At 45.9% G+C, this 24,247-nt stretch overlaps 6 protein-coding genes and 1 long non-coding RNA gene across 9 annotated transcripts; 6 read left to right on the top strand and 1 right to left on the bottom strand.

The window, feature by feature from the left end:
- Positions 1-14: 14 nt before the first annotated feature.
- Positions 15-2,139, bottom strand: LOC136193482 (protein fem-1 homolog C-like). The gene is made up of 2 exons (XM_065982391.1): positions 844-2,139; positions 15-791 (listed from the first exon to the last, which is right to left on the bottom strand). The coding sequence occupies exons 1-2, from the start codon at positions 2,104-2,106 to the stop codon at positions 165-167; spliced, it is 1,890 nt and encodes a 629-aa protein (XP_065838463.1). The 5' UTR covers positions 2,107-2,139; the 3' UTR covers positions 15-164.
- Positions 1,725-3,689, top strand: LOC136193484 (probable 3-hydroxyisobutyrate dehydrogenase, mitochondrial). The gene is made up of 10 exons (XM_065982393.1): positions 1,725-1,957; positions 2,121-2,195; positions 2,257-2,372; positions 2,421-2,443; positions 2,493-2,734; positions 2,788-2,909; positions 2,962-3,095; positions 3,140-3,216; positions 3,261-3,417; positions 3,468-3,689. The coding sequence occupies exons 3-10, from the start codon at positions 2,261-2,263 to the stop codon at positions 3,624-3,626; spliced, it is 1,026 nt and encodes a 341-aa protein (XP_065838465.1). The 5' UTR covers positions 1,725-1,957; positions 2,121-2,195; positions 2,257-2,260; the 3' UTR covers positions 3,627-3,689.
- A 1,248-nt stretch (positions 3,690-4,937) lies between these two features.
- LOC136193527 (protein OS-9-like) lies at positions 4,938-6,888 on the top strand. 2 transcript variants are annotated; one of them, XM_065982432.1, is made up of 9 exons: positions 4,938-5,102; positions 5,155-5,337; positions 5,390-5,453; positions 5,503-5,567; positions 5,618-5,728; positions 5,785-5,983; positions 6,038-6,496; positions 6,558-6,650; positions 6,703-6,888. In XM_065982432.1, the coding sequence occupies exons 1-8, from the start codon at positions 4,962-4,964 to the stop codon at positions 6,620-6,622; spliced, it is 1,287 nt and encodes a 428-aa protein (XP_065838504.1). In that variant the 5' UTR covers positions 4,938-4,961; the 3' UTR covers positions 6,623-6,650; positions 6,703-6,888. The 2 variants fall into 2 exon arrangements, with proteins under 2 accessions (XP_065838504.1, XP_065838503.1); XM_065982431.1 differs by having other exon boundaries at positions 4,939-5,102; positions 6,547-6,650.
- Positions 6,889-6,961: 73 nt separating this feature from the next.
- On the top strand, positions 6,962-12,443 carry LOC136193525 (telomerase reverse transcriptase-like). The gene is made up of 32 exons (XM_065982430.1): positions 6,962-7,094; positions 7,147-7,424; positions 7,492-7,548; positions 7,599-7,705; positions 7,995-8,080; positions 8,143-8,479; positions 8,531-8,588; positions 8,641-8,712; positions 8,764-8,851; positions 8,906-8,976; positions 9,028-9,168; positions 9,215-9,311; positions 9,362-9,396; positions 9,454-9,567; positions 9,621-9,683; positions 10,179-10,273; positions 10,337-10,430; positions 10,481-10,568; positions 10,621-10,700; positions 10,751-10,825; positions 10,883-10,953; positions 11,004-11,055; positions 11,110-11,194; positions 11,248-11,346; positions 11,396-11,476; positions 11,533-11,602; positions 11,659-11,701; positions 11,751-11,880; positions 11,936-11,994; positions 12,051-12,103; positions 12,153-12,246; positions 12,303-12,443. Exons 1-32 carry the CDS (start codon positions 7,058-7,060, stop codon positions 12,366-12,368), a joined length of 2,976 nt encoding a protein of 991 aa, XP_065838502.1. The 5' UTR covers positions 6,962-7,057; the 3' UTR covers positions 12,369-12,443.
- Positions 12,444-12,554: 111 nt separating this feature from the next.
- Positions 12,555-14,707, top strand: LOC136193528 (uncharacterized). Its single transcript, XM_065982433.1, has 12 exons — positions 12,555-12,860; positions 12,924-12,982; positions 13,030-13,066; positions 13,115-13,152; positions 13,210-13,303; positions 13,364-13,568; positions 13,635-13,731; positions 13,780-13,815; positions 13,875-13,947; positions 13,997-14,143; positions 14,194-14,309; positions 14,358-14,707. Exons 1-12 carry the CDS (start codon positions 12,561-12,563, stop codon positions 14,551-14,553), a joined length of 1,398 nt encoding a protein of 465 aa, XP_065838505.1. The 5' UTR covers positions 12,555-12,560; the 3' UTR covers positions 14,554-14,707.
- A 1,239-nt stretch (positions 14,708-15,946) lies between these two features.
- Positions 15,947-16,620, top strand: LOC136193558 (uncharacterized). Its single transcript, XR_010671378.1, has 2 exons — positions 15,947-16,087; positions 16,141-16,620. It is a non-coding gene; the product is annotated as an uncharacterized lncRNA (long non-coding RNA).
- A 505-nt stretch (positions 16,621-17,125) lies between these two features.
- LOC136193776 (serine/threonine-protein phosphatase 6 regulatory ankyrin repeat subunit B-like) lies at positions 17,126-24,212 on the top strand. Of its 2 annotated transcripts, none has more exons than XM_065982751.1 (22): positions 17,126-17,515; positions 17,572-17,868; positions 20,332-20,804; positions 20,853-20,942; positions 20,998-21,071; positions 21,138-21,324; positions 21,377-21,562; positions 21,618-21,781; positions 21,838-21,932; positions 21,979-22,028; positions 22,080-22,184; positions 22,235-22,300; positions 22,350-22,489; positions 22,545-22,629; positions 22,684-22,728; positions 22,792-22,902; positions 22,968-23,122; positions 23,172-23,373; positions 23,420-23,536; positions 23,596-23,735; positions 23,844-23,901; positions 23,970-24,212. In XM_065982751.1, exons 1-22 carry the CDS (start codon positions 17,272-17,274, stop codon positions 24,057-24,059), a joined length of 3,174 nt encoding a protein of 1,057 aa, XP_065838823.1. In that variant the 5' UTR covers positions 17,126-17,271; the 3' UTR covers positions 24,060-24,212. The 2 variants fall into 2 exon arrangements, with proteins under 2 accessions (XP_065838823.1, XP_065838822.1); XM_065982750.1 differs by having other exon boundaries at positions 17,126-17,518.
- Positions 24,213-24,247: the final 35 nt, after the last annotated feature.

The raw sequence follows: 24,247 nt of genomic DNA, 5'->3' as shown, positions 1-24,247 counted from the left end.
GTACTCGGTGAATGTTTGGCTAGCATTATGTCTCGTTCCTTGTAGGAGGAGTATGCAAGGTGAATGGAAAAAAATAGAGCAAGGTAAAAAATCCCCGCCTATTACGTACGTAATCAAGCGTTCAACCGCACGAATATAAATAAAAAAATAACGAATTCCCCTCTCTAGTGAAATCTCACAAAAGCTAACAAACTCCTCGGAATGTTCTCCTGAAACTCGACCCCGTGGTCTATAATCGCGCACGCGGCGAGCGTCTGTAGCGATTTAAAGGGTGCCGCTTTGGCGAGGCATTCGTTCAACTCGGGTCGATTACCTGTCAAGTGAAAGGCCGTCTGCTGCGCTTCGTCTCGACAATGAGCATAGGCACCGTTTCTTATGAGACACTGTATTGCTTCTGGCTTTGCTTTCGAGTCGGGATGACAGGCTAGTAGGAGCGGTGTCTGTCTGTAGCGATCTTGCACGTTTAGACGACTTCCGCATTGGACGAGAGCGTCGATGACGTGGCACGACGGAAAGTCCATGGGTCGCTTATCCGTCGTGACGTCGCCTTTCGTTTTCGACGTGCACGCCATGTGAAGGAGAGTTTGACCGTCGGAATTTCGCAGATTGAGACGCACGAGACGACGAATCAATTCCCTCTGGGCGGGCAGGAGTTCTTCGCTCCCGGACGACGACGTTGTACAGAGAAGCCAAACGGCGAGAAGGTGAAGCGTGGCAACGAGAAGACGATTCAACGCTTTTTCGCTCGCCTCGGACGGCGAACATTTAATCTCATCAACTGCAAGAATAACCTGAAGAGAAGTATCTGAAGTATCTATCTCTCTCTATCTATATTTCTCTTACCTGATCGACGGCTTCGCCGAAAAACGGCTCCATGTCCGAGTGATACAACTTCAAATGAAGATAATTAAAAAGTCGCGCGTACACGAGAATAATCTCGTCCTCTTGAAATCCGGCGCTATCGATTTTGTACTGAACCGATCGCTGGAGTTCGAGCGAGTGGAGCATCAGTTCGACGCAGCGATCGTACATGTGATAGCGAATGTATTGGACGGCGCGATAGCGCACCTGATGGGCGGTAAACGGATGCTGGGCGCCGAGCACGCGTTCGCGTATCGCGAGCGCGCGCATCAGCGTCATGTCGGGATCGGCGACGAGCGCGTGAAGATCGGCGTCGTCGCGCGGCTCCATCACGTTCAAATAGGCCGAATTTCGGCGAGAATTATGGTGAAGGATTTCGATGGATTCGGGAAGAAATTCGCGTCGCATTGCGAGCGCCATTTTCCACGCCGTCCAAACCGTCGACTGGTCTTTCTCCGCGTCGACGATTGAAGCGCCGACGAGTTCGAGACCGTTAACGCATTCCTCTTTCGAATATTCGTCTAATGTGATTAGATACTCAACTATGGTGAAATTTGCGTACGCAGCGGCGACGAGTAACTCGTTCAGCCCCGTCGACTCTTTCCCACGCTTCGCGTTGATACCAAATAGAAATTTGACGACTTCGAGTTTTCCCGTAGCGCACGCCGTCAAAAGCGCTGTCTGATTTTGATCGTTAGGAATGTTTACGTCACATCCGGCGTGGTATAACTCGGTGACGACTTCGATGTTGCCGTGGAAACAGGCACCGCGAAAAGGGGTGGAGCCCGTTTTCGTGCCGTGATTCAGATCGGCGCCGCGTCGAGCGAATTCCCGTACGAGATCGACGTGATTTCCCGTCGCCGCGATCCAGAGAGGCGTCGATCCCTCGACGAAGCGATCGTAGCCGTTCTTTTGAAACGATTTCACCTTTCCCGTCTGTTCGATGTCGACGCGACACTCGTCGAGCATGAAACGGACGAGATCGACGTGATTTGCGCGCGCCGCGGCGAGGAGCGCCGTTCCGGCGTTGCGCGGATGCGTGCCGAGGAGATCGACGATGATTTCGCTGCGATTTCCGTTGCGATAGTTGAGTTGGGTGAGAATTCCGCAGTAGCTGTCGAGATTGCGCCTAAACGGCTCCATCTCGCCTCGATCCGCGTTTCCGTACAGCGTCTCGATGCCCATGTGAAGTGCTTTTGTCATTACTTCGCATTCGGGCGACGCATCGACGCCGACTTCGTCCATTTGCCTTTGTTTAGTGTGCGCATGAGCGCGAGGACACACCTTGGGATGACGTGAAGCCAGTGACGCAAGATGTGCAAAAAATGACGAACGTAAACAAAACTTTTGTCTCTAAAAATTTGATTGTCACATTGCTACGGTTCTGCTTACAAGTCCAATGAAATACAGCACATTTGCGACCCTACTGGCGACCCTACGTACTGTCACCCTAGCGTGCGATAGCTACAGAAACATGGCGAGTTTTCTAGCCAAATTGCGTCGCTTTTCTAGTAAGAATCGCCACTTTATTATTTCTACGAGTAAATATATTGTCTTAGCGACCTCCGTCGCAAGGAATCAAGTAAGCGATCCGGTCAAAATGCTGAATTCCAACACCTATCACTTCTCAGCCAATCGGATTCGTCGGTCTGGGCAACATGGGCGCTCACATGGCTCGCAATCTCGTCAAAGCGGGCCATCGCGTCATCGTGCACGACAAAGAGAGCGCGCCCGTCGAAGAACTGCGTCAGAGCGGCGCCGAAGTGGCAACGAACCCCGCCCACGTTGCCGAACAATCTAAACACGTGATCACGATGTTGCCGTCGAGTCCGCACGTGCGGGAAGTCTACGCGGGAGAAAACGGAATATTCAAGTGAGATGTCAATAAGAGAATAATATTTATTAATATAAATTATTATTATGAAGATCTCTTCATTCGGGGTCATTGTTAATTGATTCGAGTACAATTGATCCTGCCGTCACCAAGGAAATGGGAGCCATGGCTACAGAGAAAGGAGCTCGAATGGTCGATGCTCCAGTTTCTGGAGGTGCAGTGTAGCAGCAAAATGTTTACCTACCTTGATTGTATCTCTATCTAAGGTATTACTGCAGCTCGAGATGCTCTTCTTACTTTTATCGTTGGTGGTAGCAAGGACGCTTTTGAGGACGCCGAAAAGCTTCTCAAACTTATGGGAAAGAATGTCTTTCACTGTGGCAGTCTTGGAGCAGGCCAGGTAAAAATGAAAAGTCTCAAATGACGTTTGATGTTGCTTTTCAGGCAGTGAAACTATGCAATAATCTCATGTTGGGCATCACAATGTTTGGCACAGCTGAAGTGATGAATCTTGGCATGAGGTAAAAATAATCTTCCCTAGATAAATCCTATATGGGTTTCTTAGACTTGGACTTGATCCCAAATTGCTTGCTGACGTGATAAACGTCAGCTCTGGCCAATCGTGGTCGAGTTTGAAATATAACCCTGTTCCGGGTGTTCTCGACGGCATTCCATCAAGCAATAATTATCAAGGAGGATTTGCTTCTAAGCTCATGCTAAAAGTCTTCAATATTACATAGTGATATAGATTAAATAATGGTTGATTTTTTAGGATTTGGGTTTGGCGTTGAATGCAGCCAAAGATACGTCTTCGGCCACGCCTCTCGGATCTCTTGCCATGCAACTCTATCAAATTATGTGCGATCAGGGATTCGATTCCAAAGATTTTTCATCCGCTTATCAATTTATTAGTAAAAAGGAAAGGGTCTGATTTTTTTCTTTTTTCACTGTGTTGTTAATTCATTATTTGCCACCTGCAATGAGCTTCCTTTTACAGTGTGCTCTCTCTCTCCCTCTCTCTCTCTCTCTCTCTCAGAGCAAGAGCAAGAGCAAGAGCAAGAGCAAGAGCGAGAGAGAGCGAGAGAGAGAGAGAGCAAGACAGAGAGAGCGAGAGCAAGAGGGAACAAACTGCTATTATTTCGAAGCAAAAATGCTTCAAACTTTGATTGGGGAAGACCACTATAAAAAGATAAGTCGACACTTTCAACTTCGACTTTCCAATGAAGCCCCTGTGGAACTTCCCTTTGAACTAGATCTACAAGAGTTCGATAGGTAGAACTAAGATGCAGGGAAAATTGTTGATACAGTCTACGTTGAGATGATTTATCCCCAGCCTTTGCAGGCTCCTCATCAAATCAGCCCTGTCATAGATTTTCCGTCTCTCAAATTAATAATCTCGCTTATGAGATTGGTGGAAAGACGTTGCATATTGACTAAAGCCTGTGCCGTTTGATGTGTAACGATATTGCGTGCTTCGAGGCCGAACGTCCAGGAGATTTACGAGGTCAAGCTCAAAGCATGCTCGACGCTTGGATTAGAAAGTACAGCTCTGAAGCTACAGTTACAGTAGGTGTTCTGTGCGAGGTCCTAATTCAAGCGGGATTGCGAAATCAAGCAGAGAAGGTTTTCGCGAAATTAATTGTCGATAAATACTGAAAGTGAAAGTGTAATCTGCAATGTATTTAATTATCAAGCACGCGGACGCATTCCATCCACTGCCTCCCTTGTTGAACGTGAATTTTCTTTCTGATCATGTTCGCCTGTTGCGGGGCCGCGCCTGTTGCGTCGCCTCAAATTTTTTTGTTTTTGTTTGGCGTGAATTTTCGTTCCGATCACGTTCATTTCTTGCGAAGCGGAAAATTTCTTTCCTATCATTCGTGTTCAATCGTTGTTGAACGCGAGTGGCGCTCCCCTGAACCGCAAGCGTCGCTCGCGCGCAACGAATTGAAGACACTGCACGGGCGCAACAGATCCACAATGAGAAGGAAGGACTACAAGCCCGCAGAGAATTTCCAGAGTGGGTTTTTAGAAATACTTTATACCGACGAAACCGACGTGATTTTAGACTCGCAATTGGTCGTTCTAGATGGAGCAAATTGGTTCTGAATATTGGTCAATGCTGGAGATTCGTGGACAGAATTGAGTATGAAAGTACACACTACAATTAACCTGATTAATTAACCATCACGAGAATAAATATGATGGCTTGCACCATCATTACGTGTATCCTCCTCCTATATGTATCTAGTTACGACACGTCGTAACAATGACCTCTGAAACGACGCTGGGATTTCTTCTCTTTTCCTTGTCTTCGTTATGTCGCATTGCGGCATATCTTGACATAGAAGAGCTCAGAAGTGCTGCCTTTGGCCTAGAAATACTGGACGAGCCGATATCAGTTCGAGAGGTAAACTGCGATGACGTGTCATTCGTTCTTCGTCGATATATCGCTCGAAAAGCCGTCAGAGAACACTTTAAACGTTGTATCGCGACACGGACAGCCATATCGATGCGCAATACCGTCGGAAAACGACGTAGAAGCCCAACTCAACCGAAACCCGGAAACGGACACGCCTCCACAGCCAGAAGCGAACGCAGTCGAACAACTACTATCGCGACTCACTGGAACTTGCTTGCATAAGGCAATAATAGCGAATTTTATAGTATTTTAATTAGTTAATGAGGTACAATTAGACGAAGGGATGGTGGACGTACGAATTCTGCTATAATCAGTATGTACGTCAATATCATCTTGAAGGTCAGCAAAGTCACGTAATACCAATAATATTTCTATTTTTTTGTTGTAGGGGGCAAGCGAGCTGGCGTGGATATATCACTTGGTGAATATAGACAACGAGACAATGACGAAGACGTAAGGAATTGGTAATATATTCATTAATTAAATGCACTTTTATCTATTAGGCAATGTTTGAAGATCAAAGTTCCTTTCTATCCAAATCTTCTTACGTTCACGAGTACGTTAATGGTGATAAGTGCGATCTAACAGGTCTTTCGAGAAGAACTCAAGTCAAGGCAACACAAAAGCCAATCTCCTAAAAAGTAGTCGTTTATCCGTAATGTTTCTCTAGTTCGTCTGTGAACAAGGCGGTGGGGATTATATAGCGCACATCGAGGAGCCCTCCTCGTGTAGCTACGTACTCTACGTCAACACGATGCACATATGCCATCATCCCTACTTCAAACCAAAAGAGCCGGGCAAAGTATTAAAGATCACGTGCTCGCCTTTATTGAAACACGCCGAATATCAGCTGTACGTGGAACGAAAGGGTAATAATAGTTAGAGAAATTATTTATTTATTCATTTTAATTAATCAAATAAAGAGAATGTTGTGTACGAGCCGGGGACGGAGCACGAAGACGCCGTCGAATACGAAAAGACGTACGACGAAGAGAAAGAAAATCTAGGGGGCGGGGCCGACGATGACGACGACCATGAGGTGGATGGGGGAAAAGGCGGCGGCGAATCGTTTCCCATGGAGAACGTGGTGAAAAAGCTGATGGGAATGCTCGCCGAATCGGGAACGAAGGCGAAGGCGAGCGAAGAGCGCTCGGCGACGGAGAACGAACCGGAGGACGTCGATCGATGGAAAGTTCGCGTGAGAAAGGTGAAGAATGTGGAGAAGGAGACTCGAGGAAACGACAACGTCGACGACGACGACGACGACGAGGCCGAGGCGACGGAAAATGACGCTAGCATCGAAGCGGCACTTACCGAGGCCAAGGACCAAATAGAAAAGGCTTTCAAGGAGAAATTGGAAGAGGCGGGCCTAAAGACAGAAGGTAAATATAACGACGTGTCAAAAGTGGGGGGAGCTCGCTAATTTGCATAGGCGATGTCCAGGTGAAGTTCATTACGAACAGCGACGATTTTTCGAGTGCGGAGGGAGTGCGGACGCTGACAGATGAAGAAATGGGTGAAATCAGTCAACTTTTCGTGAGAATCCACCCTCCCCGTCGAGCGAATCGTTAAGATTATCTCGTTATAGAGCGGCGCTGGTAACGCCCAGTCGCGAAAAGAGAAAGCGAACGTCGAAAAATTGGAAAATAATTACAATGCGGTTTGGGATCGCGAAAGTCGCACGATGACGAAACGAAAACGTCGGTCAGACGATGACAGCGAAAATTAAGAGATAATGAAATTATTCGAATAAATCGTAAAATTGCACTCGAAATGGATAGAATGCCGGCGCATGCGTTTGGCGGTGCGCACGTGCTCGAATGCTGCTCGAAATTTTTTCGTTGTACGCATGCGAGTCGAGGTCGAGTCGTTGGTCGGGAATTTTGACCACAAAAACAGTAGTTTTAGCACATTTGCATTCAATGCGGAAGTCTGCGTAGCTGATGGAGACGGGTGCGGATGTAATCAAGCCCGTAAAAGGTAGGCGGGCCCCCTTTCGAGGGAACATCGCGGGAAGTCGCTAAAAATCCAGATTCGTCGATACTCCGACGCCTCTACGGCGAACTCCGCTATCTACACGACATTCTGCACGAGTTGGGCGGCGAAACGTCGTGTCCCCAAGCGCGAAAAGCCTCCCAATCGACCCCGTGCCCATTTCGACGCGACGACGACACGAAAGAGTATCGCGACCTTCTCGAGACGACAATCGTCTGTCACGTGAGCGGCCGAATGCCGCCGATCGAACGCATCGCGACGATTCGCGGCGAACGAGCGTCGACGACGCTTCATCTATTCCAATACGTCGTATCGGTGGGAAAAGCGAAAAAAAACACGCACGCAAAAATTTTAATTTTTTCCAATTAAAATTTTATTTTAGACGCTTTTAAAACAGGGTAGACCTTCGAGTAACGTTCTAACGCTAGGCCACGTGAAGGTGGATCGGTCGAGCCTATCGTTTCTTATTGATTTATTGATTTTATCAAGAGCTCTGTCGGGTTCAGTGCCGTCGGCACTCAAGGCTTCACAGTGAAGCATCCCAATACACTTCTAACGGTCCTAAAGCGAAAATGCTTTCGACAGCTTCTATCAAGGCAATGGCGATACATCCTGGGACTATTCGACCGCTATATCACGTGACCCGAACCAAACAGACGCTCGCTCGCCAGAGGACCTTATACGTATATAGTGCAGTAAATAGTATACGTGCTCATAATCCGAGTCTAATTGGAGTGAATTTGCTTTGTAATTTTGAAACGATCGATGTATCAAAAGTATGTAATCCGGTCACGTGATTTATGTATATGCGGGGGCGGGCTCATAATGTTTTCGCATTTTGTGTTCTTTGGACTGCGTAAACTCATTCTGTTTGCCTTGATATAGGATCGGGGACTCGTGCTTCACCGCCCTCCTTCTAAAGTACTCCATTTTCGTTCGACTGCCGAATGGCTGCTACACGCAAATCGCAGGTAATTTGATAATTGAATCAGCCAATCAATCAATGCTTTCTTTATTCGAACGCTCGGCCTAGGCTATCCGTCCAGTTCTCTTTCCATGTCAAAATACAAGCGACCGCTCAACGATCCCCTTCCGGGTCCCAAGCGACGTCATTTCGGTTCGGGCGGCTCGACTCATGGTCTCTATTTTGATCGGTCGAAGTTCTTCTACGCTTCCGCGCTCACCGAGTCCGTTGCGACGAAATGGGCGCCGGTGTCTCAGAACAGAGCTCGGGGACTCGTTGAGGAAATATTTAATGAGGATCTAGATCTTGCGTCACGCGATAGAAAACGGAAAACGACGAAGCGTCGTCTCACCAAGGGTCTCATTCGACTAGTGCCTCTCTTTGAAACGTTTCTAAAGCGTTTCGAGTGAGATTCGGTTGACGGAAGATGAGGGGGGGTTCCCTAATTTTTTTCTAGGAAAATTGACTATATGCGTATTTTAACAAGACATTGTCCTCTGCCTGACGTATTGAAAGTATTCTAAGTATAGGGCTAGTGGGAGAGTTTTTAAATGGGAGGGTTTTTAGACGAAAGTGAAGGAACTGGGGGAAGAGACGGACGTGGGGCAGTTGCTCTCTCATTTTTCGACTCCTTATCAGGTTAGACATTAAAGAGTATATGCGAGGAGGCTATGGGGAGATTATTCGAAGGTCATCTCTTTTGTGATTTCTGTACTGCTCAAAGGAATTCCCAAATGTCTGTGGGGGTCGAATCACAATTGGAAAGTTTTTCGTAAAAGTAATAGAGTTCGTCCGTGAGCATCGCATCCGATTTATCTCTTTCCTAATTAAGATGTGGACCTTTTGGTTCGTATGAAACGATTCGAAAAGTTATCCGTTAATCAGCTATTGCATAAAATGAAGGTAGAGAACGACGTTCGTTTCCCTCCCTCCCAACGTTGCACGCCTGTTTAGTCGTCGCACTGCGACTGGTTGAAAACCTGTTGTCCTGGATCGCACGGTCACACTCCTCTCGCCGTTTCGCAGCGTCGAGATTTGCTATTCAGACGCTGGCTCTGCTGGCTCGTTGAAAAATTCGCTATGCCTTTAATAAAGGTGGCAGAGAATTCGTAAGCGATTCCTATTTAATCGCTAGGTGTAGGGCTTTTTCTACGTAACGGAAAGTGGGCTGTATCGCAATCGATTATTCTACTTTCGAAAGTCGTTGTGGAAGCAAGTCGATGCCGTCACACTTAATAGTAATTGTAGCTAACGGTAAAGCCTTCGTATTACGGAGATTATATTCTAGAGATACGTGGGAAGCGATTTGAAGAAATTTTGCCTGTAAACTCTGCTCATACTAGATACTCATTAGCTGATGATTTAATTTTTGGGCGACAGGGAATTGCTCGAGACTTCGTGTCCATGAAGAAGTCGCTGGGAATGTCGCACATTCGAATATTACCCAAACAGTCAGGATCTCGAATTATTATTAATATGGGTCGTAAGCTGGAGGTAGAGCGGAGGCGCGCTTGATTTGTTTATCTTGGGAGGGTGCTTGCGTGCAGGGGGGCGTGAAATCGATAAACCGACAGCTCGAAGATTTAGCTAGTGTCCTCAGCTTTGAAAAGGTAGGAGTACGTACCATGGAAGAGTTTCGGACACCCCAACGTTTAGAAATATTCCCGCCCTCGCTCACTACGCCGCTAGTACACTAGAATTAGACCCGCAGCGCATTCCAATTCCTCGCTTCTACTTCTCGCGTCGCCACGCGTTGCGTGACAGGGCGTGGCATACGTACGCGTATCGCGCGCGTTCGTTGTCGTTCTTTCGCGTTTTCAGACCGATTTTGCGACGACGTCGTGCTTGTAAAGCGTTCAGAATATCATTTGCGGCCGATTGGCGTCGTTTTCGATTCAAACAACGCGCTTTTTGGCCGTATGTAGCCGCAGTCATTTGACCTTTGTAGCGTTGATGCTTTAATATCCGCGGTTTTCAACTATGAGACGCTTTGAGAGAGTTTGACGAACTCCCTCCCATCCTAGCCACGAGCTCTGATCACCTTAGTCTGATAGTACTTGACAAAGGGGGCCTCACTTTGCGTTGCGCGTTTTGTTTGTCTATAGGAGCAACATATGGATGTGTTGGGGGCGTCTGTGTTTGGGGTCGACGACATCTACCGTGTTTATTCCGCGTTCGCTGCTAAGAGAACGCCTGGAAAGTCAGTCACTTGCTAGAACAACATTTTTATTTTTAACCTGCATATTGGCATGTTCTGGCTAAGGTTTCTGTACTTTGTCAAAGCGGACATCTCCGGCTGCTTTGACTGCATCGATCACGAGAAACTGCTTGCTATATGCGAGCAAGTTATCAGTCAAGTCAGCCAAAAACGAAGTCGTGTGTGTACACATACGTAAATAATACTTAGGAGGAATATCAAATAAGACGGTACGCTGCGCAAATGATTGCCGATGGCAAAGTTCGCGTTCAGTTCAAAAGAAGGGCAGATCTAATGGGTTTGTGGTCTATAATATGTACAACAGCAGGATACGGATTAACTGTTCGTAGTAATGGCTAGTTATTTTTTTGACTTTGCCAAGAAACAGGCCGAAGAGGGGAAGTACCGAAACGCCTTGCTAACTGATCAGGTAAATTCAAATTCAAGTCCAACGATTTAATCAGTTAGTAGAGACTTTAGGTAAATTATTCTCTGGTGGAACGAAAGTCCCTACTAGAGCTGCTACGAGCTCACATTTGTTTTAACCTACTGGAGGTCAAAATACATCTCATTGCTCATATAGAAATATCCTTACGTTTGGTTGACAATCAGGTTCATGGGAAATGCTATAGGCAAACGGTGGGCATTCCTCAGGGATCTGTACTGTCAGTCTTACTATGCAGGCAAGAAATTTTCTATAAGAAATAGATAAGGGAAGTCAGTGGAGATTTAGTTTTTACCTCGGCCACATTGAAAATGCCTTCTTGCACCTGTCAAGCGATACAGTACGAAAACGGGGGTCCCTACTAATTTATTGCGGTTTGATAAAATTGCCTCAGTTGCTCATGAGGATGGTTGACGATTATCTGATTGTGACCGAGTCCAAAGAGGAAGCTCTTGCCATATATGAGACAATTCGACAAGGCAATAGCGTTATTTTTTTCAAGACGATTGATTTTCTAATTGTTCTCGCACAGGGCTTAGTCAATTCAATTGCGTCTTGAATCCTGCCAAAACCCTGACGAATTTCGAGAGTTCGAAAATGGGCTTTAGCTCAAAAAGGGTCGTGTCCTCAGGTGAGCTTCCACCACGGTACCTAGCGTAGGATTAATTTCCCTGAACAAGGCTATTTCCCTTGGTGCGGATACCTCTTCGATATGGAGACACTGGAAGTGCGAGTGGACTACACCAGATATGAAGGACTTAGTAATAAATCTAGAGCTGTTCACCTGTGTACACTACCTTGCAATCCGTCCCACTAGATCTGTCGTATTGTCTCACTGTAGACGGCATATCTCATCCCTTTACTAGCATGAAACGACGACTACTACTGTGAGTTGCTAGAGCTAGACGCATTTTCTCAGAAAACATCGACGTTTATTATCTAGGTTCTTAAAAGGAAAGAGTCATCCTTTGCTTCTAGATGAAAGAGTTGGTCTCGTTAGGAGTTGAAGTCTTTTTTTGCTAAGAGATGTTTTAGTTTAATTCGCGTGCTGGCGTTCGTTGCAATGTGTATCAAGTCAGCTATATTCTTGCTCTCAAGACGGTCGTTTACTTGAGAGAACTTCCCGGCAACTGCAAGCAGTATCTCACCTTTAAGAATTTTCGAGGTGTGACGGTTTAGGGTTTCGGTATGAATTTATAGTGTCGGGGAAAAAATTGCAGGAATGATGAGCGAATTCGCAAGTCATTATTGCAGAATAGCACGGCGAAAATTCTTGAAAGTAATGCATATACAATATAATATCATGAAATTTAATTTTAATTATTTTCTTTTTAGTTAGCCAACGTAGAGCAAGCCGAGTTGACCCTATCCTACATGCAAGTGTACAGGTACCGACTAGCAGAGACTCTTAGTCCCTGATCATTCTATAAAACATAGCCTAATGGTGATTGCCTACTACGAAGTCTTCACTCAGAAGCAGAGTTTGTTTACGAAGAGCTTTATGCGTGGCCTTTATAGGCACTGCTGCAAAGTAAGCCGCACGTTATTCGTAGCCATATCTAGACTATACTAGTAAGCCCCTCTCAGTTGGACGTATCGCGGGAAGGGATCGACAAATCGTGGAAAGAGCCCTTTGAATATGCAAAGGCCTAATGGGAATGGGAAGTCTTAGCTAAGGGCAATAAACTGAGGCAAGGGCCCCCTTTTCAAGTTGTGTTCGTGACAGTGACGCAGTGCCAAAGCACCAGTGTATAACATCCGTTTATCATTAAATAGCTTGCAGTGACATCCCGCCTGCTTCCCGTATGTTTCTCTATTCAACATCCGGCTGCAACATCCTTTCCCATGGCTGAAAACTTCGTCTCGTTGAAAGACGACAAGTCTTTGGTCAGTGGAGTGGAAATTCACTTCCTTTTTCCCTTTTCGTGCCCGAAATCGGAAGAGTTCAAGCCGAATCCTAACGTTTGGGAAGAGATCGATGAGGCCCACTGGCAAGGTTCGGTTGATCGTTTGTTCGGCGACGACGGCCACTTGAAGTTTCGCGGTCCCAAAACATTCACACCGAACGATCTCAGCGCTTTCTCGGAAACGTTTCGCGGCACTACAAGAGGTACAGAGGAAGTCTACGAGTACAAAATGAATCAGGTGAGAAGGATTTGAATTTCGGCTAGAACTAGTAAGTAATTATCGATGCGCGGCGAAATTAAGGTTTTTATCCGACTCTTTCGCTTCGGCATTGGTGTACTTCGCTTCGCTCTCACAGCTAGGTACAAAGAACGGTTGCTTATAGTTTTTTCTTTTACGTATTATATAGTTCCAGCGTCAGCATTCAATCTGTGCTCAACGTTCAGGTACTTTCGAAACTCTCTCGTTGTGTTTAGGGTATCTGTCACTTACAGAACGGCGTTATGAGATTGAATGATCCTAAGAGCGCTGGGTACGTGCGTTGAGTTGTTTTAAATTAATTGAATACGCTACATAGTTAATTTGTTAGTCGTTTGAAAAGGCTCAATGATTATGGCCAAGAATGTGGAGACTTTCTTCCTGAGAAATTTATCGAACAATGTCTAGGCAAAGAAAGCGAAGGCGTCAGTTAGTCGTTCGAATGTTCTATAGTGTAATATTGCCAGGATTGTGTACCTTCTTAGAAATACACCAGAGACCACGAAACTGATCGTCTCTTTGTCTTCACATTAGCATCAATCTCTGGCCTAAAAGATCAAACGTCTATGAAGGTCGCTGCTTACAAAATTGCCACAATGGAGTGGACAGCAGAAGATGATGTGGGAGCGAGAGTTCTCGATACCTTTTATGAGGAGAACGTTTTCAAAAAATTTGTTTTAAACAATGGAGGTCAGAAAAGATGAGCATAGAAACGTCTATTAATTAATTAATTAACGGAGAAATCGTCTGCAATAGGGCTGTGGTCTTGCTTTCATCGAGATGCTGGAAGCATTCTGGTGTTTGAAAAGTTGGCAGAGGAGCTAGCAGGCGTTCCCTTTTGGAACTACGCAAGGTACATGGGATTGAATTGATTATTTAATGACTAGTCTTTCTCTTATAGAATGAAACAAGGACATATGAATATTTATGGTTCAAGGTGCGTGTAGTGGACTCTCCCACTCCCAACGAAATGAATCATTTTTATCCTTTACGAAGCTGGCCTTTTGTGGCTCTATCTCTGGCTGAGCCTGTCGTTTTTCAAAGAACCTTTCTGAGAAGACTCGACGAAGTATTCCAATTTGTTTATTGTACTCTACCACTATTATTTTTTTCTGCAGGATCTGCGAGGAAGTTTGAAGAGAACAGGCGTCGATAGTGACCGAGCCAACCTGAAGGAAATAAAAAAGCTTCACGCCGAGTTGCTTCGCTTTCGAGCTGACTATTACGGAACTCCACTTAGCACGACAACGGGTGGATGCAAACACGTGAGTGCAGATAATGCTTTTTGTCCCCTCTTCGCAAACTAATTTTTTAGTTTGAGATATGGTCTGGTCTGTGTGGAATCACTGAACTGAGAACAGAGCTGGCTGAGTTTGTGCAAAATCTCGACGATTATTATGGCAACGTGCAACAAAGCAGCAATCAATTCAGGTATGACGTTGGACTCCTCATGATCTATTAATACTTGAAATTTTTTAGGCTTGATGTATTGACTGTTGTGCTGGGATTCCTTGGCGTGGCGGGACTCATTAATGGAATATATTCGGGGTATCGAGATGAATCGAAGGTTGAAGCGTCCCAGCGCGATCCATATAACGCAATCGTGCCCTCGTTGATTTCGGGAGCCGTGATCCTCGTTGCAATTATTGTGATAGTGGTGCTGAAAATCCGTTAGGCAGAGGCTTGGCGTGAATATGAGCCTCCGAACGACACAGTGAATTTTCGATATGTATTCGAGCGCTCTACCGTCGATATTTTCACACGTCGCTATGTAATCGAACACTCGTTTCATTTCGTTTATTAGTTAGACGTCACGCTAAGGCCCTAAACTATTTCTTCAACGCCGATTTCGGTCGAAGGCGTTCGCAGACCTTAGTCACCTAAAAAGGAGCAAAAAACCTTTTTACGTGCCTTTTCGGTGCACGCGGCACGACCGTGGTCTGCCTGACGCAAAGAACCGACGCGCGAATTTCAATATGGCGGAAGAACGTCGGATCGCGAGCCTCGCGGTCACTTCGCCGACGTTTAACTGCGATCGATGCGTCAAACGAGCGACGGATCTATAGCTTACCGAATCGTCGCCGTTGATAGAGTGCCAGAACATCGAAAAATCGCTCCGCGCGACGTACAGGGGGGGTTGTGCGCTACCGCGCGCTAGAGACAAGGCTATTCCTCGAAATCGACGTTTTTCATTAGAAGTTCGTCGATTTCGCTACATCACGCTGTTAGTTACATTACGAAATGATATCTCAAGGGGTATTTTTGTCAACCGAACGTATAGTTTAGCAGAAGTGAACCGCCTATTTTGCGACGCGAAACCGGTGTAGACTTCCAAGCGTGTACTAGGTTTTATTGCTCAAATCGACGTCTGATAGGTTGTAGAAGCCTGCCAATTTTTGAGGCGCTCTTCTTAGTTAGGCTGTTTGCAGTTATGGAGCCATTTAGCTCAGATTGGGTCTGTACCTCGCTGAAGTGCATCAACAGCGGGCTTACAAACGCGGGATTACCTTGCCTTGACCCCTCCTTGTACAATTAAGCAGCTGTGGTCCGTGTGGAGGAGAGCAGATGTAGCTCATCTAGTAGCCGGAAGCTGCACCTGAGGACTCGATTCTCCAGCGCCCGACGACGCTTTTGTTGCCGTCCGAAGTCCTGAAGTGGCGAAGAAGACCGAAGCTACTAGGATCTTTGCACAAAGCACTTTTAGAGTCGGCTTCAGCCTTAGTTCTGGTGCCTAAAATCCGTCGCCATTGAAGAAAGCCTACTAGAAGACGAGTAGGACTGCGCCTCAAAAATCGAGCACTTTTAGACAGGCAGTACAAAGACATTTGGCAAAAAAGCGAGAGCGGAACAAGCACGGTTTAGGCAGTAGACGCGGAAAAAGGGAGAGGGTGGTAAGTCGCGCAGAAAGCCAGTGGCCGTCACCAAAACCCCACACACAGCAATCTACCTTCGAAAGCAACTCTTCGAATTGGTGTTTGTATTTGTTGCTGCTGCTAGAGCAGAAAGAAACGACTTTCCAAAAGAGGTGTGTCTCTAGCGCGCGGTAGCGCACAACCCCCCCTGCGCGACGTATATGCATCGCGTAGCGCGCGATCTTCGACTCGACAAAAAACCTAAAAAATAAAAGACAATTTCTGTTCGAGCTGTCCGCGTACGTACCTTTTTGTCTTGCGTTCGTTTTTGCGTAATCCAGGCTACACCGCGAGGAGGTTCGAACGCTGAGTAGCCCAAAAATGTTTGAGAGCGAGTCGTGGCATCATAGGCTCAACGCGACGGTGCGGCCTGGATCGAGAACGGCTCTCCCACACCGTCCCCCCGACCGCGTCGCACCGCGACCTCAGAGAGGCCATAGTCCTTCGCTTGAGAGGAAGCGGGACTAACGCAGTTGAGGGAGGGCGCCGAACGTGAGTCCACACAAGGTCAGCGGTCAAAAACGTGCTTTGATTTGGGTTCTGGGAAGTCGGGCTATCTTCAGCTATAGGTCACTAAGCCGAGTGAGAAACAGCCACGAGACACTGGGCCCCCCACACGTTTCTTTGGCGGGAAAGTGAACTGATCTGAGTCTGACGCCAACTCGGTATAACGCGGACGCCAGACTTCGCGACCCAAGCTATCCAACACATTAACCCCTCCCTTGTATGTATTTATGTTTTAGCTGTTGTTGTTTTTCGTCCTTTGCTGTTGTTCCCTGTCTCTCTGTTCTTCTCTTATACTGTTTTTCTCAATATATGAATCCAACGAGCCCATAATGACTTTCCCAGTGCCGATCGCGCGCCGCGAGAAGAACTCGCGCGACGCTCATCCACTGCACCTTACAGCTTCAGCAAGGAACGGCAACCGACTGAGCACGATTAACATGACATGACCAAGGCTTTCCCAACGTCCGACGACCTCCAGGGTTCCGCCCGTTGGCTTCCCCCGCCTAACCAGAACTGAAGTTGTGCGCAGCGCGCAACGGCTTTTCTATCACCGCAGCAGCTCTCTGGTTGGTCGAGGAAATTCGCGCCAACTTTTCACGTGAGCGGTGCAGCAATATGGTGACTCTTCCGCGATCTACACTTCTGTTAGTCTCGCACACGGGTTAGGCCCAACGTTATATTTTGTCAACATTTCTCTCTCTGTAAAGCTATACAGTAGGAGCGTGTGGGTGTTTTATATTCTCGCGCTCGCGTGAAATCCGTCACTCCAACGGGACTGTACGAACGTCAATTATCCATCTACACGTGCAGTTAAATGCATACGGGATTTCTCTTCAACCGTCTTCGCTAAATCGCTGCTCTTCACGCGGGCTATTGGCGCGTTCTTCTCCAGCACAGCCCATTAGCGTTGGCGACACCTGTAAACAGGAAGTCGTAGCGTCTCCAGAGCCCCATTCGAGGAAACAAAGCCCGCAATGCAAACCGAAGTCGAAGATCTTCGCAATCCGGACGCCGTTCGTCGCATAGACGAACTCGAACGCCAACTTCGCCATCAGAACGCGGAACTCGAGCGCAGTCGAACGCAACTGCAACGATTACGAGGAGGAAGCCATTCGGAAGGACGAGGTCCTCCCCGTCGAATGTTTCGACGTCGCGCCGGTCGCGTGGGCGACATGTTTCGTCAGACGAGCATGATGGACGAAGACGAAGACGATCTATGCGGTCAATTTTTTTAGAAAATTTAATTGAATTTAATTATTTATTTCTGTTTTTAGATGACGAGGCTTTGAGTCCGGACGGAGATTTGGGGTCGCTGTTCGTACTCCAAGTCGCTTCGGTCGTTTCGCAGAATTTACCTGGGATTCCTTCGTCGGCGTCGACTTCCGATTTCGAGGCGATGGAGCCCGAGGATAGACCCGTTCCGCTGTCGGTTCGACGTGTATCCGGTCGTCGATTTCAAGTTCGGAAGGAGGGCGGCGTCGTGGGAACGGGACGCAACTGCTACATACGCGTGCCGGAGGAAGCAGGCCTATTGGAAAATCACGTAAAAATCACGTGGAAACCGGACACAGGTAAACAGAAAGAAGAAATAAAAATAAAAATTCTGTAATACTTAGATGAGTCGGCCCGTCCCTTGCAATATTTATTGGAAAAAATTGCAAGGGACAGACCCAGGGTTCTGCCCACATGGGTCGGCATGGGTCGGCCCCGACCTTCTCTCGCCTATCGCCGACCCATACTACTAAAACGTTATGAAAGCCCGTAGCTTGCAATAATTACATCCGGACTCTTCTCTCTTGTAATAAATTACAGTGAAATTACAAGGGACTAGCCAACTGTTCTCTCTTGTAATAAATTAGAAAAATATTACAAGGGACTGGCCAATTGTTCTCTCTTGTAATAAATTACAGAAATATTACAAGGGACTAGCCAACTGTTCTCTCCTGTAATAAATTACAGTGAAATTACAAGTGACTAGCCAACTGTTCCCTCATGTAATAAATTACAGAAAAATTACAAGGGACTTGCCAACTGTTCAGTGGTGGCCAGTCCCATGTAATATTTCTGTCATTTATTACACGAGAGAAGGGTGGCCAGTCCCTTGTAATATTTCTGTAATTTATTACAGGAGAGAAGGGAGGCCAGTCCCTTGTAATATTTCTGTAATTTATTACAAGAGAGAAGGGTGGCAGGTCCCTTGTAATATTTCTGTAATTTATTACAAGAGAGAAGGGTGGCAGGTCCCTTGTAATATTTCTGTAATTTATTACAGGAGAGAAGGGTGGCCAGTCCCTTGTAATATTTCTGTAATTTATTACAAGAGAGAAGGGTGGCAGGTCCCTTGTAATATTTCTGTAATTTATTACAAGAGAGAAGGGTGGCCAGTCCCTTGTAATATTTCTGTAATTTATTACAAGAGAGAAGGGTGGCAGGTCCCTTGTAATATTTCTGTAATTTATTACAGGAGAGAAGGGTGGCCAGTCCCTTGTAATATTTCTGTAATTTATTACAGGAGAGAAGGGTGGCCAGTCCCTTGTAATATTTCTGTAATTTATTACAAGAGAGAAGGGTGGCAGGTCCCTTGTAATATTTCTGTAATTTATTACAGGAGAGAAGGGTGGCCAGTCCCTTGTAATATTTCTGTAATTTATTACAAGAGAGAAGGGTGGCAGGTCCCTTGTAATATTTCTGTAATTTATTACAGGAGAGAAGGGTGGCCAGTCCCTTGTAATATTTCTGTAATTTATTACAGGAGAGAAGGGTGGCCAGTCCCTTGTAATATTTCTGTAATTTATTATAGGAGAGAAGGGTGGCCCGTCCCTTGTAATATTTCTGTAATTTATTACAGGAGAGAAGGGTGGCCAGTCCCTTGTAATATTTCTGTAATTTATTACAGGAGAGAAGGGTGGCCAGTCCCTTGTAATATTTCTGTAATTTATTACAGGAGAGGAGGGTGGCCAGTCCCTTGTAATATTTCTGTAATTTATTACAAGAGAGAAGGGTGTCCAGTCCCTTGTAACATTTCTGTAATTTATTACAAGAGAGAAGGGTGGCAGGTCCCTTGTAATATTTCTGTAATTTATTACAGGAGAGAAGGGTGGCCAGTCCCTTGTAATATTTCTGTAATTTATTACAGGAGAGAAGGGTGGCCAGTCCCTTGTAATATTTCTGTAATTTATTACAGGAGAGAAGGGTGGCCCGTCCCTTGTAATATTTCTGTAATTTATTACAGGAGAGAAGGGTGGCCAGTCCCTTGTAATATTTCTGTAATTTATTACAGGAGAGAAGGGTGGCCAGTCCCTTGTAATATTTCTGTAATTTATTACAGGAGAGGAGGGTGGCCAGTCCCTTGTAATTTTTCTGTAATTTATTACAAGAGAGAAGGGTGGCCAGTCCCTTGTAACATTTCTGTAATTTATTACAAGAGAGAAGGGTGGCAGGTCCCTTGTAATATTTCTGTAATTTATTACAGGGGAGAAGGGTGGCCAGTCCCTTGTAATATTTCTGTAATTTATTACAAGACAGAAGGGTGGCCAGTCCCTTTGTAATATTTCTGTGATTTATTACAGGAGAGAAGGGTGGCCAGTCCCTTGTAATGTTTCTGTTATTTAAAATTGTCATGACGATTTTTAAAAAATTGTTATGACGATTTTTAAAATTGTCATGACGATTTTAAAAGTTGTCTTGACGATTTTAAAATTGTCATGACGATTTTTAAAAAATTGTCATGACGATTAATAAAGTACAGTGAAATTACAAGGGACTTGCCAACTGTTCTCTCTTGTAATAAATTACAGAAAAATTACAAGGGACTAGCCAACTGTTCTCTCCTGTAATAAATTACAGTGAAATTACAAGGTCTCTCTTGTGATAAATTACAGTGAAATTAGCTCTATACAGTCAATGCATACTATATATAAACAGACGTTGTCTTTATTGAAGTATATGTACGTAGACACGTACTCCACGGACAGAAAAACTAGTCAATGATAATCGCCGTTACTGTAGCTATACATATGCTTTTAATTCTTTAGATTCTCCAGGGCCTCTCCTTTGGGATAAGGGTTTCTTTGAGCTGACCAACTTGGAGTCCTCCGCGTCGTCGTCGTCTTCCATTCGCGTTCGACCGGGAATGTCTTTCGTCACCGCCGGTCTCGAGTGGATCGTGAAGCCGTTTCCCCTTCGCAAGTACGTCGCCGCGAAGATGTTCGAAATTCTGAAAGGCGGCGACGTCAAGAAGCTCGATCGTCTCGTCGCCGAAATCAACGCGATCGAATGGAAGAATCAATATCCGTTGGACTTCAACGCCGAGGAGGAGATCGCGGAAGACGACGACGCTCACGACGAGGAACCGCGATTTAGCTCCAAGCGTCGTCCAATCAATTTCGGACTACGCGTTCGATCCCAGATGATGGACAAAAGAAAGCGAAAGCATTCTTTGCTATTCGCTGCTATCGAAGTGGGATCGATTTATATGATTAGATACCTGATATCTAAAGGAGCTCTAGTAGGGGAAAAAATTAATAGGATGATTATATTAAAGTGTTGGTTCTAGGTCAATAAGAAAGTGAGACCCGAAGAGCAAACGGCTCTTCATTTGTCCGTTAAGAGAGGTGACGTGGATCTAATAAGAGAACTGTTAAACGTATGAGATTAAAAGTAGATTTATTCGTTTATTTATTTTGATTTTTTTTCTCAAGTGGGGTGCTGACGTCGAGGTCGAGGATCGCGATCACAAGACGCCTTTGACATACGCCAAGTCTCACGCCGTGCGGTAAATGAAGTCCTATTATTCTTTCAATTAATCTAACTGATTTTTTTATTTTTTCACACATAAAAGTCGTCTCTTGCTGTCGTCCGTTCTTCTCTGCTCGGCGAGCGAAGCGGGAGATCTCGCCGAAGTGCAGAGACTCTTGGAAGTGGAAGAGCTCAGTCCCAACGTTCTCGGACTTCAACACAAAGCGGCTATACACTTTGCCTCGGCGAAAGGACACACTCAATTAGTCGACTATCTGATTCACAAAGGAGTAAGAACACTATTAATGAATCTGACTTAAGATAAAATAGAGAATTATCAAGGCTGATGGGAATCGTGTTGGTGGGAGTCGATGTCGAACGGCTTTGCACTATGCGAGCGTTCACAATCACGTGGACGTCGCTAAGCGACTTCTCGAAGCGGGCGTCGACGAGAACGGTCGCGATTTGAACGGATACACGGCGTTGAATTTGTCGATGGGCGGCGAAATGTGCCGACTCCTTCACAAGGTTAAGTCGCGCGAGATAAATAAAATCGTATTTATTTATTTATTTGTTTGTTTAGAAACCTTTGTCGCTGTGTCTCGCTGCGCAGAGCGGCGACATGGACGCGGCGCGGCGCATCCTCGACGCTAGATCGAGCGTCAGCGACGATATGGAGAATATGATTGATCAGAGGAATGAGCGAAATCACGCCGCTCTTCATCTGGCCTCGGCTGCTGGACACAAGCAATAAAGACACATATTTGCACTAATCTTGTTATGTTAGTACCTTTTTTTATTAGGGAATTTGTCAAACTGTTGCTGAGTCATGGGGCCAATGTGAATTTGCCCGGGGGCGTTGACAATTGGACTCCTCTCTTCTTTGCGGCTTTGGCTGGTATGATTTACTATATATACATGTACTGGTATATTGATTTTTGTAGGCCACGTGGACGTTGTCGAAGTACTGATTGATTTTGGAGCTGACGCAGAGGTAAAATACCTTTTGACGACAATAATATGCGCGCATCTATTGGAGTGTTAGATTTTGGATACAAATAATGAATGCATTTCCAATCATGTAACCACCGCTTTGGAGGAGACAAACGAAAAGGCAAAGTCTCTTAAATCGAGAAGAGAATCTAGTGAAGTAGCCTCGCTATAGTACTCCTACTTCGATTATTTATCTATTTATTCGAGATCTTTCCTTCGGACGAGAGCGCTCGCTCTTTATTTCTCAATTTACCGACGCCACTCAACCGCCAAGTACTCGCACTAGAGTTTCTGATAGAGATTTTCTTGATTCTGTCTCAAGGTTAGCGACCAATCATTCGAATCTCAAATTTCGTGGCTGGAAAAGCGGCAGAAACGCCTCGCTAGCATCTCCGACTTGCTATTCACGGGCGCGCAGAAACTCATGCAGGCAATTGAAAAACGAAATTTGGAAAACGCGAAGTAAGTACAAAAATGATGCTAATCTGTGATCATCTTCTTTATTGCGCGTATATAGGGAAGTACTCCAAAGCGGAATTGACGTGAACGCTCCCTTGGCTAAAGACAGCTCGGTCACTGCTCTCTATCAATGCTGCGATTGGGTACACGTGCGTTTAGAGACTCTCTAACCTTTATGCATTTTATTGTCTCGTAAGGGATTGCCGGATTTCGCTGAACTGCTGCTCAAACACGGAGCAAATGTTGGCGACGAATTCGTCGTCAAAACTTTCTTTAATTTAACTAAAATTTGATTTTTTTCCTAGGCTAATGTGGTTGGTCCGGACGGATTGTATCCCATTCACGCCGCCGCTCACAACGGCAACGCCGAAGTGATACAGAAGCTCCTAGAGTCGCACGCAGATCCGAATCAACTTGTAGCCTGTTTTGCATTTCACTCTCAATTATTTTTAATCTCGATTAATTTTTTCCCCTCTCCTAGACTGTCGATCGTCGTTTGAGCGGCTTGCACTTGGCGGCGACGAAAGGCCAAGAGGACGCCGTCGTGACCCTATTGAAGTGGGGCGCCGATCGCGGAATTCTATCTGATGAAGGAAAGACAGCGTTCGACTCAGCCAAGAGCGTTCAAATAAAAAAGTCCAATATTTAATAAAAAATTTATTTTTGACGTCTGATTGTTTTTCAGGATATTGGCTTGCAGTCCTGAGCAGCGTCTCTACGTCGCCATAGCAGAAGGCAATAAGGAGAAAATCGAGCGATTGATCGACGACGATGGTGCGAGCATGACGATGCACGACGGGCTGACGGCACTGCACGTCGCCTGCGAAATCGGTAAACTCCCCGCCGTGGAAGCGCTAATACAGCGAGGAGCAAACGTCAACGAACAAGTAAGGAAGGCTTGTTGCCTAAATATTATTTATTGGGCGTATATAGGGCGGACCGAATCAACTTGCACCGATTCATCTTGCGTGCCAGTTGCGCGGTACCGAAGTGCTCAGCTATTTGGTGGAGAATGGGGCTCAGGTCGGCTTGAAGGATTCTCGAGGAAAAGTGCGTGTGACCCCAGCCAGAAGGGCTTAGATCTCTTATTGTCGTCTTTTTTTTTTCAGACTCCTTTTGAATTGGCTCGGACGAATGCTGCGAGGAAGTTGCTCGTTCAAGCGCGAACCGTTTACGTGCACCGGCCGTCGGACGCCGCCGCCGCCACCGCCGCCACCGCCGCTTCGGATAGTACAGATGGTTCGAAAAGGTTTGATAAGGGGGCCCCTAGACATGACGTGGGAGATTCACTTTCTTATGATTTACAAAGAGCCCTTATCACGTGTATCCCATATATACAAGTTTTTTTCTTACGTAGATGCAGGATATGCATGGATAATACTGTCAATACGATTATCCTCCCGTGCGGTCATCAGGTGAGGGGGTTCCCTTTGGGTGGGGACTGGCGCGTGATTTCCCTCTCTCTTTTTTGTTGAAAAACAAGGCGTTTTGTTCCGAGTGCGTAGTAAAGATATCCAACTGTGCGCTGGATCGACAGCCTATTCACGAAATCGTCACCGTCTATTGCTCGTAGCACCAAAAGGACTACACATATACTATATACTAGACGATAACTCGCGTTTTCATAAAAAGAAACCATTCGCTATTTTCAAATTTTTAGACGCACTGTTGGGTGCAAAATCGTCACATCCCTAATCATATTGTACACGAATGGATATTCAAGATACTGACTGGTATACTGCACGCCTTTGAATGACCTAG

Source organism: Oscarella lobularis, chromosome 12, assembly GCF_947507565.1.
Source record: "Oscarella lobularis chromosome 12, ooOscLobu1.1, whole genome shotgun sequence".
In the NCBI taxonomy this organism is placed as follows: Eukaryota; Metazoa; Porifera; class Homoscleromorpha; order Homosclerophorida; family Oscarellidae; genus Oscarella; species Oscarella lobularis.
The sequence above is the reverse complement of the archived record's forward strand: the minus strand, read 5'-3'. Positions and strand labels throughout refer to the sequence as shown.

Bases quoted from the DNA above. Each gene is read 5' to 3' on its own strand.
- LOC136193482 (XM_065982391.1), bottom strand. From the start codon at position 2,106: ATGGACGAAGTCGGCGTCGATGCGTCGCCCGAATGCGAAGTAATGACA. The intron at 792-843 runs GTAAGAGAAATA...ACTTCTCTTCAG, and splicing joins TCGGCGAAGCCGTCGATCAG to GTTATTCTTGCAGTTGATGA.
- LOC136193484 (XM_065982393.1), top strand. From the start codon at position 2,261: ATGAAATACAGCACATTTGCGACCCTACTGGCGACCCTACGTACTGTC. The intron at 2,373-2,420 runs GTAAGAATCGCC...ATATTGTCTTAG, and splicing joins CAAATTGCGTCGCTTTTCTA to CGACCTCCGTCGCAAGGAAT. The intron at 3,418-3,467 runs GTCTTCAATATT...TTGATTTTTTAG, and splicing joins CTTCTAAGCTCATGCTAAAA to GATTTGGGTTTGGCGTTGAA.
- LOC136193527 (XM_065982431.1), top strand. From the start codon at position 4,962: ATGACCTCTGAAACGACGCTGGGATTTCTTCTCTTTTCCTTGTCTTCG. The intron at 5,984-6,037 runs GTAATAATAGTT...AATCAAATAAAG, and splicing joins GCTGTACGTGGAACGAAAGG to AGAATGTTGTGTACGAGCCG. The intron at 6,651-6,702 runs GTGAGAATCCAC...ATCTCGTTATAG, and splicing joins GTGAAATCAGTCAACTTTTC to AGCGGCGCTGGTAACGCCCA.
- LOC136193525 (XM_065982430.1), top strand. From the start codon at position 7,058: ATGGAGACGGGTGCGGATGTAATCAAGCCCGTAAAAG. The intron at 7,706-7,994 runs GCAATGGCGATA...GCCTTGATATAG, and splicing joins TTTCGACAGCTTCTATCAAG to GATCGGGGACTCGTGCTTCA. The intron at 9,397-9,453 runs GTAAACTCTGCT...TTTGGGCGACAG, and splicing joins GATTTGAAGAAATTTTGCCT to GGAATTGCTCGAGACTTCGT.
- LOC136193528 (XM_065982433.1), top strand. From the start codon at position 12,561: ATGGCTGAAAACTTCGTCTCGTTGAAAGACGACAAGTCTTTGGTCAGT. The intron at 12,861-12,923 runs GTGAGAAGGATT...GGCGAAATTAAG, and splicing joins ACGAGTACAAAATGAATCAG to GTTTTTATCCGACTCTTTCG. The intron at 14,310-14,357 runs GTATGACGTTGG...GAAATTTTTTAG, and splicing joins CAAAGCAGCAATCAATTCAG to GCTTGATGTATTGACTGTTG.
- LOC136193776 (XM_065982750.1), top strand. From the start codon at position 17,272: ATGCAAACCGAAGTCGAAGATCTTCGCAATCCGGACGCCGTTCGTCGC. The intron at 20,943-20,997 runs GTATGAGATTAA...TTTTTTCTCAAG, and splicing joins TAATAAGAGAACTGTTAAAC to TGGGGTGCTGACGTCGAGGT. The intron at 22,490-22,544 runs GTAAGTACAAAA...GCGCGTATATAG, and splicing joins CGAAATTTGGAAAACGCGAA to GGAAGTACTCCAAAGCGGAA.